Source organism: Cololabis saira, chromosome 15, assembly GCF_033807715.1.
Source record: "Cololabis saira isolate AMF1-May2022 chromosome 15, fColSai1.1, whole genome shotgun sequence".
In the NCBI taxonomy this organism is placed as follows: Eukaryota; Metazoa; Chordata; class Actinopteri; order Beloniformes; family Belonidae; genus Cololabis; species Cololabis saira.
The window spans coordinates 23,070,654-23,082,128 of NC_084601.1; the positions used below are offsets into that span (position 1 = coordinate 23,070,654).

Below are 11,475 nucleotides of genomic sequence, written 5' to 3' on the forward strand. Positions count from 1 at the left end.
GGATGAGGGATGGATGGATGGATGGATGGATGGATGGATGGATGGATGGATGGATGGATGAGGGATGGATGGATGGATGGATGGATGGATCAGTTATAGTACCAGTTATGGTGCTTTTCCACTAGTACCTACTCAGCGCGCCTCGTCCCGCCACCACTCGCCTTGTCCTCATTTGTTTTTCAATACCCAGATCATAAGTAGGAGGTTGGAGTGAAGCTGCTGTGACGTATTTGATTGTGTATCTAAATGGAGAAGACAACAACACTATGATGTAGAACCTGGAGGAGATGATATATGTGCTGCTGGGTCTGTGGGTTGTGTTCGATATCAAGTTAAAAAAATGAGAGTGAGAGAAGCTTCAAGCGGCGACGCTTTTTTTTTTTTGTTTTTTTGTCTCGGCGCTGATGAGAAATCAGCTGGAGCCGCGAGCAGTTATGAAGTGACTGAGCTCCTGGTAGATCTGGTCGTTCCTTATCGCCCGTCTAGATCCCTTTTTAATTCTCTCCTCAGCCACCAGGTTTATGAACATCTGCAACTCAGAGTTAGATCAGAAAAAGACGTTTGCACTGCCATTGCCTGTTGAATAAAATGAACAGGAAGCCGCGAGCTACGAGTTGCGCTGACACCCGCTTCCTGATTCAGACGTCTGACTCCAACCCCCCGACCAATCGGTGGCCTGTAGTGTGATGACATTACAGCCCGACTCAGCCGCTTATGGCGCTTTTCCACTAGTACCTACTCAGCGCGCATCTACTCGCCACGCCCCCGTCTTGCGCTTCTCCAGTAGGGGTTGAGGCGTGCCGATTAGATACTTTTTCTGTATCTATTCTGCCAAGGTTCTAAGCGGCTCACCAATTGGTCGGAGGGGCGGGGCCGTCAGAGGTTTGAATCAGGAAGCGGGATATCAGCGATAAGGAACGACCAGATCTACCAGGAGCTCTGTCACTTCTCAGCCGCTCACGGCTCCCAGCTGACTTCTCATCAGCGCCGACACAAACAAACAAACAAAAAAAAAAAGTGTTGCTGCTTGAAGCTTCTCTCACTCTCATTTTTTAACTTGATATCAAACACAAGCCACAGACCCAACAGCACATCTATCATCTCCTCCAGGTTCTACATCATAGTGTTGTTGCCTTCTCCTATTAGATCACACAATCAAGTACGTCACAGCAGCTTCACTCCAACCCGCGATGGATGGATGGATGGATGGATGGATGGATAATTGCTGGTATTTAATGTGGAGCAGCTGTCAGTCACCTGGGGATCCTGGTCTCCGGTTGGAGAAAATCAGAGCTGTAAAAATAAAAGTTTAGATAAATGTTTGAGTTAAACAGCTTCTTACCGCCCAACAGAAAGTTCATGTTTGATATTTTTTACTGTGTGGGGTCTGTGCGTTCCTCTGGCTGGTGCAACCGTGGAGCTGTGGAAGAGGACGACTGGAGGCATCGATGACCTACTTAGTGTTCAGTGATGCTGACTACATCAACGGGAAGTCCCTCCATAACCCTCCACTTGTTGTTGGGAGCACAACACGGTCTCCATGGCAACAGCTGGAACAGGGATCGTCAGCGTCCCGTGTCTGTGTGTGATGCTCGGTCATGTGAAACAGAGAGTGCAGCTTGGTTCAAGTTTTTTTCTTTATCTACGAGAACAGAATAAACAATCTTCTGAGTTTATGTTTATGTTCCTGAGCCACAGATCACGTCAGGAATTGTTATTTATGGAACTCAATCCAAAACCACCGGTTTGTAGGTTGAACGAGTTGTGAACCAGCACCAGCACTGGCCCAGAACCAGCTCCAGAACCGGTTTGGTGGAAAAGGGGTGACAGTACTGCTGCTTTGTCCAGATGACGTATGATGGCGTCTTCAGCTCCAACCCCACGCTGATGAAGCAAACCTTAAAGGGTCCAGGAATCATAGACTGCGTTTACATGCAGTCAATAACCCTTTTAAAACCCGAATATTGACAATAACCCGAATTTGCACGGCCATGTAAACACCAATAACCCATTTGAATAACCCGAATTTGCTCATATTCCGGTTTTTAAAAACCTGAATATTCGGTCATATAAACGCCAAACGGGATATCCCGATCAAACGGAACATGAATTTGTTTTCTGCACGCGCTCTGTTCGCAAGGAATCTTGGTCTTTTGAGTCCAGGAAGTTCTTATAAACACGGAGAAACGCAAGACCAGGAGGAGAGTAATCACTTCATAAATGTAATGAAGGATATGAACTTTTTTGCATTTGTAGACGGTAGAAAGTACGGGGATAGCGAGATTTACAAGAAGGTGAGCGAAAAGTTGCGCGAAGCAGCATTTGTTTTGAATTTGGATACAGGAAGAGGAAGCAAAAATGAAGCTAATTGCGTCATCATGTTCTCCACGCATCGCTGTTTTGATGGAGATATCCCGAATGATTAATTACCATGTATACAGGGATAACCCTGTTTGCTCACGCATGTAAATGGAATATTCTGAATGTTTCAGTAACCAGAATATTAGCAATAACCCGAATTTTGACTGCATGTAAACGTAGTCATAGATGGTCCAAAGAGGCTTTATGGCGGTGGAGCTGATGCCATCTGGACCTGCAGTCTCGTTCCAGTTCTGTCTCTCCTGTTGTCTTTTCACAGACACCCGGGTGGGGAGGTTGGGGGCAGCATCTCCTGATGTGGTAGGAGACAAAGATGGAGCAGCAGCAAGATCCATGACCGAGGGGGAAGATGAGACTGCTGAGGTGTGACAGGAAGCTGTGGGTCAAGGGAGGTCTGTTTGAAGAGGGGCAGGAGAGGAGGATGCTGGGATTGATTCTGAACTGTGTTCAGCTCATTGTCTCCGTCCAGACCTCCATCTATCTGGTCCTACTGCTTGAAGCCTGTGATCTCCTGCTGGACCTTGTTCTCCAGCTTCCTCCTGGACATCTCCTTGTTGTCACTCATCTTTGTACTGACCTCAATAATTCTCCGTCTCCCCGAAGGCTCCTTTTTTACTTGCTGAGGAACTCTTTCAGGTCACTGGTGATCCAGGCTTTATTATTACATAAGTGAGAGTGAGGGGCGGGGCTGACTTATCTGTCAGGTTTGGTCACTTCCTGGTTTGTGTCGGACTAACAAAGGCTGGACATTAAGACCAATCAACTCTGCTTTGATCTGGTCTGGTGGTTTGATCAGGCTGATGTCTTTCCTTCTTGGCATTGTGTTAACACCCGCCTGAATGTCCCAGAGCAGCAAGCTGCCATAAAATCTGATTTAATAAAGGTCTGCCCTGCCGATCAGCTCATCAGGGAGGATGAGTAGCAGACCTGGCTGTGATTTACCTCCCAGAGAAGGCAGCAGGAGGGTCGCTGCTGCATCCTTCTCATTCTTCTGGCTGTTTTTCCTCAGTTATTATGTCACTAGATTATGATTTCAACACATATTTACCAGCTGAGGTTGTATTGACCAGGGGCGAAAATCCTGGGGGGGGCAGGGGGGACAAGTCCCCCCCATTAGTAAAGCTGTCCCTCCCTAGAATAATTTGAGACAGAATTAATAATTTTGGAACAATGCAGTAGTATTTAGTAGTGATGCACCAAAATGAAAATTTGTGGCTGAAACTGAAATCGAAAATAATAATAAACAGTAAAATCTCATTACACTTAAAACAAGAGTCATCATCAGAAAAAGAACTTGTTATTTGACAATTTCACCTGTTTCAAGTAAATTTTCACTTGAAATAAGTAGAAAAATCTGCCAGTGCGACAAGGTTTATCTTATAAGCAAAACAATCTTGTTCCACTGGCAGATTTTTCTACTTATTTTAAGTGAAAATCTACTTGAAACAGGTGAAAATTGTTGTTTTTTTTCCAGTGAGTCTTGTTTTAAGTGTAATGAGATTTTGTTTAACTAAAAATGAGACATTTTAACTAGAAATAAGACAAATATTCTTGTTAAGATTTTGGGTTTTTGCAGTGTATTATGTCAGATGTGCTGTATTATTGCCACCTTCCACCTAATACCACTGTTTTGTATTGCTCTAAGAAAGGTCTTCTGCCTGTTTGCGAGATAGAGTTGAAAATGTCAAAATGCTGTATTAAAGGAAGGCTAAAACTTTTATTCCTTGTCCCCCCCTGGATTTATTCTCTAAAATTTTACTGTTTATTGTCCCCCCCAACTATGAAACGGGATTTTCGCCCCTGGTATTGACCTTATTTTAAAACCTAGTAATAAAGGACGTGCCTGTATGTGGTGGTACATTAAATTTGGGGGTTAAAAGAGGCTGTTTTTTTCACATGACTGGTGTTTCCAGGAGTGCATTGTTCCTCTCTTCCTCTCGGCCCAGTTCAGGAAGCGTTACTCACTCGGCCAGAAGCACAGAGGGAGGATGAGGGAGGAGGATGAGGGGGGAGGATGAGGGAGGGAGAGGAGGATAAACATCACACAGGAGGCTCGGAGGAGGAGCAGAAACGGGGAGGTCGCAGCGTCCAGACTCCAGCACGACGAGCAGAAAAGCAGCAGGAAGGTAAGAGAGCCCTGAAACAGCCCTGAAACAGCCGTGCAGGTCTGACTGTTGATGCTGGCTGCGGAGGAGAGACATGGGGTGAGCCTCGCGGGGACAGGGACCGGGCCGGTCCTGGCTGATGCGTTTTTTGCGTCGTTTTAAGCCTGAATTTTGGTTCCGCAGTTAAATCGACGCAGAGCCTACGCCGTAAGGTACGCGGCGAGGCGCACCGTATGGTGCGCCTCGCCGCGTACCCTACGGCGTAGGCTCTGCGTAGGGCCTGCGTAGGTGTAACGCGGAACCATGAATCAGACCTTACTAACACCAGCAGGTGGAGGAGGAAAACATCTCCACGTTTTTGTCTTTATCATCGTTTCAAGACGTCAACAGACGGCCGCCGAGCGCCATTTCTCCTCATTTATTATTTATTAATTAATTTATTTCTTAACTCAGGAGGATGCGCAGCATCCAGCTGTTTTATGAGTGTTGCACTCGCGCTCACATGCCATGTATTCATTTGTGCGTGTTGCCACAGATGATCGATCCCCGATCATCCTTCTGTCCGATGCATGCGCGCTCCCGTCGCTGTCCGTCAGCCCCGCGCGCTCCCGAGTGAGGATTATGATTTAACGCATTGACGTGGAGTGACGTCACGGAGGCTGAGGCATCACCGTTGAAAGGCCTTTATGGCCGTTGTTCTGCCAATTTCTGCTGCTTTGCCAAAAAAATGCTACCTAATGGTTTTCTACCATCGTTTTTCTCTCTTTATCGTATAATGTTCACAAAGTGTAATGTGATTCATGTCATGGGTCGTGTATTTTGAAGGATCAAATACTCAACTTCCCATATTATCAATTTTACATCGTGCAAGAAATCATGGACGTGCCAATCAAACTTTGAAAATCCACTCTGCGCATGCGCAGAACCACAAAGTAGCATTTTCTGGCAGGTAGCAAGGATTGGCAGAACACCGTCTAGCTGCTGTTACTGATTCTACTTCACATTTTTCTACTTCAAAACGGCCGCCGATAGAGATACCAACAGTACTATATGTTTGTCCCATTTAATGAGAATTAAAAAACTGTTTTGGGAGTGAAAATAGATTATGTTAGGGGTGTTCAAATCACAACCTCCAACTAGGAACCTGAATTCATCCTCTTGTGGCACTTTTGCACTAGTATCGGATCAGCCCGGCTCTGCTCGGTGCGGTACGACACGGTTCCACACGTGTGTTTTCGCACTGCCAGGGGAGAAGTGTGCAGGTTGGGGTGAAGCTGCTGTGACGTACTCGATTGCGCAACCGCTTTGTTCATGTCGGCGCTGATCAGAAATCAGCTGGAGCCGCGAGCGGCTGAGAAAAAAACAGCAACATCGCTTTTTTAATTTTTTCTCGACAGCCACCAGGTTTATGAACATCTGCACCTCAGAGTTGGATCACCAAACAGCCTCGCGCTGACTCCCGCTTCCTGATTCAAACGTCTGACGGCCCCGCCCCCCGACCAATCAGAGGCGCGGAGGGTGGTGACGTCCCCGCCCCCCGACCAATCGGTGGCGAGGAGGTGGTGACGTCAGAAATAGTCCCTGCTCAGCCCGCTTTCAGAACCTCACTGAAATGGTTACAGAAAAAAGTATCGACTTGGAGTGGCTCTACTCGTCTCAGCCCTAGTGCGAAAGCGCAAAACGGGTAGAACCGAGCTAAGGTGATACTAATTGTACAGGCAGATTCTAGTTAGCAGTAGGCTATGGTTTACTCCGGTCCAAGTCCCAAACTCCGTTGTTTTAAAAAATCCAATGGAATCCAAGTTATGAAAAACAAAAATTTATTTACAAACTCACTAATCCACAAGAACATTCAATTCAGTTTACGACAGGCTACGGGTAAGAAACCGTGTCGCTCCACTGCTACTCAACTCTGTACTGACTCTGTAGCTGAAAAACTCTGTAGCTGAAAAACTCTTAACTGACTGGAGAGCTCAGCAGCAGCTCTTAAAGGTACAGCGTCACTAAATAAACACAAACCAAACAGTGTATTCCAGTTCTATGGTTAACCTAAACACATTCAATTAGCATCAATCCAAAATGATTACTAATAAATATGCAAATTTGAGATCCAAATTACAACATAAACCATATAAATCTACTGTAATTACAAAACCAAAAGAAAACTTATCATTGCCCCATACACTAATGCAAAAGCGCCATTGGAGGATGGTGGAACCAGTCGTTCCAGCTGCAACGCCGGGAAATTAACCTTTCCAAATGTTACGCTTGAGTTATGGTTTTCCGTCAAACCAACGCAGAGCACACGCCATCACCGTGACGCCGTCGTGAACCCTTCTCCGTCACTCCATTTCGTCACGGTGCAGTACCCCCCGTGACCCCTAATTCGCGATCTTTTCCTGAATGGTTTATCCTGCTTTTTCCGGTCACAGTGAATCAAAGAGATAAGGACAACTATTATGCAAAAAAACGAAATAAAAAAAATCACACATACACGAAGAAAAGAGCCCTGGAAGTTCACGACTGCTTCAAACCGGAAACCGGAAATGCGTTGCTTCCAAGCGAACCAATCACAGCCCTCTCGGTCTGCGTGTGGTCTGCGTGTGGTCTGCGTCGCCTCGACACATAGTTACAATTTTCGGGAGGTGCACGTCAGTGAAGGCGTCAGTGACGGCGTGTGGTCTGCGTCAACGCGTACCACACGCCGTAGGCACGGCGTCGTTTTGACGCAGAACCATAACTCAAGCTTTAGCTGTTGCTGCTGCTAGCCGTTGTTACCGGCGCAGCCACACTGCTAATAAACCAACAGAATAACTTCATGTGAATAAAACAGAACTGTTGAAAGAGTACATTAGAGTGTTTACATCGTTGACGCTATTAGCTGCCATGTTGGACTGGAGTCTGGACCTGGCTACGTTGGTATTTCTCTGGTCTTACGACACCCTGACCCATTTCGGGGTGTTCCAGTTGAAAACTTTCCAACTGGAGACTCGAAAGCTGCGTTGTTGTTTCCTCGGCTCCTCGCGGTCTCGTGTTTTCATCTGAATCATTCAACTGTGGATGTTTGTTTTGTTTTTTAGTTGCTGCATTGAGGTTTTGGGATGGGGGGGGTTCTGTTTTCTTTAAAATGCATTCAAGTATTCATCATTAAATATAGTTTGAATTTCTTCCATAAACTGCTGATTTACCTCTTGATACGTTCTACATTTTACCTAAAAGAAACCACAATAATAATTTAGACAATCCTAAATCCCCCTTCAGTCTGCTGGGATGTCTGCTCCCAGTCCAGGGGTTACTCCTGCCATTGAAGGGACCCTGCGTTTGGAAAAGCTGGTGTAGATAATGGACGTATGGATGGATTATAACCCTTTCCAGATTGATCACCAATCACAGTTGCTCTTCTAAGACCATTGATGATGTCTTTTACTTTTGGCTTAGTGTTGACACACCTGCGTGCTCCAGGCCAAGAAACTTCAAAAACATCTGCACACATGCTGATGACATGACGATTAGCAGCAGCACCTGGCTGCAGCTCTTAAACCCGTCAATGCAGGAAGGGAATATTTGCCCAGACGACTTTAGTTATGCTTTTTTTCGTGACTGAACATTTGTTTGTGGCTGCTCTGACTTCACGTCCATGTCTCGTTTTCTTTCAGTGAGGCTCAGTCAAGGTCAGTGATGCTCCACCATCAGGACCTGAATTCCGCCTACGGAGGCTCCTCCTCCTCGCTCTCCAACAGGGTGTGTGACAAAGACAGCAACTTCAACTTCCTACCAGGCAAAGATGATGAAGGCTTCACAGGCAATGGAGGAGGAGGAGGAGGAGACGAGAACCGGAACCGGGTGCGGCCCCGTAACCTGACATTGGGGCATGACCTCCAAAGTTCCTCCACGTCTCCGTCAGGCTTTCACAACCCGGGGCTCATCTCGCCGCTCTCCCGCCGGCCCTGCTGGAGCCCCCTGGAGCCCCTCCCTGAAATCGAAAGCGGGGACGACGGCTACGGCCGGGTGCCCCCCGATGGGGCGGAGGAGAGGAGGATGGAGGAGGAAGTGGGGAAGCTGATGATGAGGGATGAAAACAGAGAGCTGCAGAAGAAGATGGAGGCGGACGAGGAGCTGGAGGACGAGTGGAGCGACAGCGACTCTGAGTCCCAGTACAGCGAGCGCTCGGGGGGGAGCATGTCCTCCCTGAACATAGAGGGCGGAGCAGACGCCATGCTCATGGGGGGCTGGGATCGCATCGGGGTTGGGGAGCCCAAATCCAACCCGCAGGAAGGTGAGCCCACCGGGCCCACCAGGGCCACCAGACGGAGGAGCTCCGCTCACAAGCACCTGCCCGGGGGCACCCTGGCGGACCTGCGGGAGGAGGGGGACCTCCAGTCCTCCGACTCCGACGGCGAGCTGCCGGAGCTGACGGACGCCGTGTGGACGCTGCAGGACCGCGAGCGCTTCAAGGCCCAGGAGATGGAGAAGCACCAGGTGCAGCTGACCATGTACCGGCGCCTGGCGCTGATCCGCTGGGTCCGCACGCTGCAGGCCCGCGTGCAGGAGCAGCAGAACCGCCTGCAGTCCAGCTTCGACGTCATCCTGACCCACAGGAAGGAGCTGCTGAGGGTGGGAGCCGCCTCTGTGGCGAGCCACGCCCCCGCCGCCGCCGTGGGGCAGTCGTAAGCGAGGGCTTAGAGACCTTGTCCTGTTCGTAGCCCACAGGCTCCCCTTGCTTGCCCCCACCTGTCACCTCAGGCCGGATGCAGCCTCCCTGGAAACTGGACTGAACCTGCAGCATCACGCATCCGCCAAACCACGACGAGCACTTTAATGTCCCGTTCTGTCAGAGTAGTTTTGCATTTGTTTGTCCTGACGTGTGTGTAGAGAACTGAACCGTTGAAAATATCTAAGATTTCAAAAATATGATAAAATTATTTGTCGCCTGAGATGCCGGAGAAGATAAATTAAAGAATATATCAGATTTTGTGTATTTGTGTGTTTTATGCCGCTTTTATGACCTTATGTGGATGGAAACATGTTTATTCCGGGTGTTAATTTCAGGAAGGAACTTTTTATTTCTGGGCTTGAACTCCACGCTCTGCAGCCGCAGGCTCAACAAGGACTGAGGGAACAGTCGCCTCTTTATCAGCTGAGGATGGCCGTGGTGCGTCTGCTCATCACATGCTGTTGTTTGTGTCACAGCACTCTTTAAAATCACCCACAAGTTTCCAAAGAGTGTTTGTTAAAGCAGGGCGCTACCTCGGGCTTGCTAGTCTGACACATTCCAAACAAAACAAAGGTTGTAGTTCTGCCTCTGACCACTAGGGTCTAGAAATGAGTCAGTCTTCATTAGGCAATTTTAGATTGGATCCTGCTTTTGTCATCTGTTGGATAATATAAACGCAAGGCGTGTGATTCGCCACCTCGTGCCTGAAGGCGAGTCGGGAGACTATCGCATAACATGATGTGTAATCAGCAGGATTTATCACCATCGGACAGGTGTAGTTTTCAGAACGATGATGGATGAACATCAGGATGAGGGTTTTTTGGCTGAATTTTCTTCTTGCAAAGTTTATCATTTTTGAGGACTATCCTTTGTGATTCTGGACATACGCCGGTTTATGGCTGAGCAGCTCGTGGATCTCCTCGTCCCCTGAGTTACTCATCCTGCTAATACAGATCCTACCTGTGACATCCTGCTGCTGCCGTTCCTCTCATCAGCTGTTTCCTTATTTCATAAAATAATAAGATAAGATAAGATAAGATAAGATAAGATAATCCTTTATTTTCTCCCTCAGTGGGGAAACTTATTTTGTTGGCAGCAGTACACTTAGCACACACATGCAGGAGAGGGGTAAAAAGGGACTAAAAAGTAAAACATAAAAAATATATATAAAATATGTATAATTACAGAAATATGAACAGTAGAAACAGTGCAAAAAAAGCAGGTAGAGTGTGTGTGAGGTAGACTGGCAGATATTGCACATATGATTGTTGCACATCTTATGTTATTGCAACATCTTATGTTATTGCAATAATAATAATAATAATAATAATAATACATTTAAAAAAGAACCTGGGTTGTACTCAGGTTACTTGTTCAGCAAATCCCTCCCACGACCCGCCAGTTAGTTCAATTCAATTCAATTCAATTTTATTTATATAGCGTCTATTACAACAGAAGTTGCGTCTAGGATCTTTCCAGAGACCAGAACATGACCCCCGAGCAATGATTACATAAACATAACCTAAACAATGGCCGGTAAAAAACTCCCCTAGTGGGAGAAAAACCTTAAGTCAAACAGTGATAAGAAAAACTCCCCTTTCGGAGGGAAGAAACCTGGACCAGGACCTGGATCATAACATAGTTCTGTTTACATTAGACCTGACTCGCAGTTAAGTGAACCTCCGGAGGAGAGTTATTTGCAGGGCAGCTTGACACGCCACCCCGCGTCGGTCAGTCTAAAGAGGACAGGCGACACGCTAGACCTACACGCAGGGTATCTTCTGGGGCTTGTGACCTCCATGGTGTGAATCTATGGTGTCTATTTATCACATGGTGACTTCTGAGCTGTAAATAAAGACATAAGAGAGTAATTATTCTTATTTGAAGATAACGTATCTTGTTTTGCTGATAACTGCACTCAGAGACCTCTGGGATCGGTTCTGTGTTGGTCTGAAGGGTTTTCCTCAGAACCAGCGAATCATTGATCCTTCCAGGTTGACTAACTAGAGCATTAACCAAGGACATCTAACGAGTGCTGCCAGATCTGAAACGAGAGCGCGTGAAGGTCCACTGGACCAGTGGTCTGGACCGGTGGTCTCTGAGCCCGCTGGTCTGGGTTGTAGCCCCAGCAACCACAGGTCCCAGAGGAATCACAAATACACAGGACGTGGTGTAAAAACTATCCATTGGGCCAATAGATGGTATGTACTCACAAGATGTTGAAAGTGGCTTGAGAAAAGTGGGGAGGATGTCAGCTCTCTGGGACACATCATCAGT

At 47.2% G+C, this 11,475-nt stretch overlaps 1 protein-coding gene across 2 annotated transcripts; it reads left to right on the forward strand.

The window, feature by feature from the left end:
* Positions 1 to 4,384: 4,384 nt before the first annotated feature.
* LOC133461190 (UPF0500 protein C1orf216 homolog) lies at positions 4,385 to 9,447 on the forward strand. Of its 2 annotated transcripts, none has more exons than XR_009784171.1 (2): positions 4,385 to 4,505; positions 8,141 to 8,278. XR_009784171.1 is itself a non-coding variant. In XM_061741991.1 (2 exons), the coding sequence occupies exons 1-2, from the start codon at positions 4,579 to 4,581 to the stop codon at positions 9,153 to 9,155; spliced, it is 1,020 nt and encodes a 339-aa protein (XP_061597975.1). In that variant the 5' UTR covers positions 4,481 to 4,578; the 3' UTR covers positions 9,156 to 9,447. The 2 variants fall into 2 exon arrangements, 1 of the variants encoding a protein (XP_061597975.1); XM_061741991.1 differs by having other exon boundaries at positions 4,481 to 4,583; positions 8,141 to 9,447.
* The last annotated feature ends 2,028 nt before the right edge of the window (positions 9,448 to 11,475 follow it).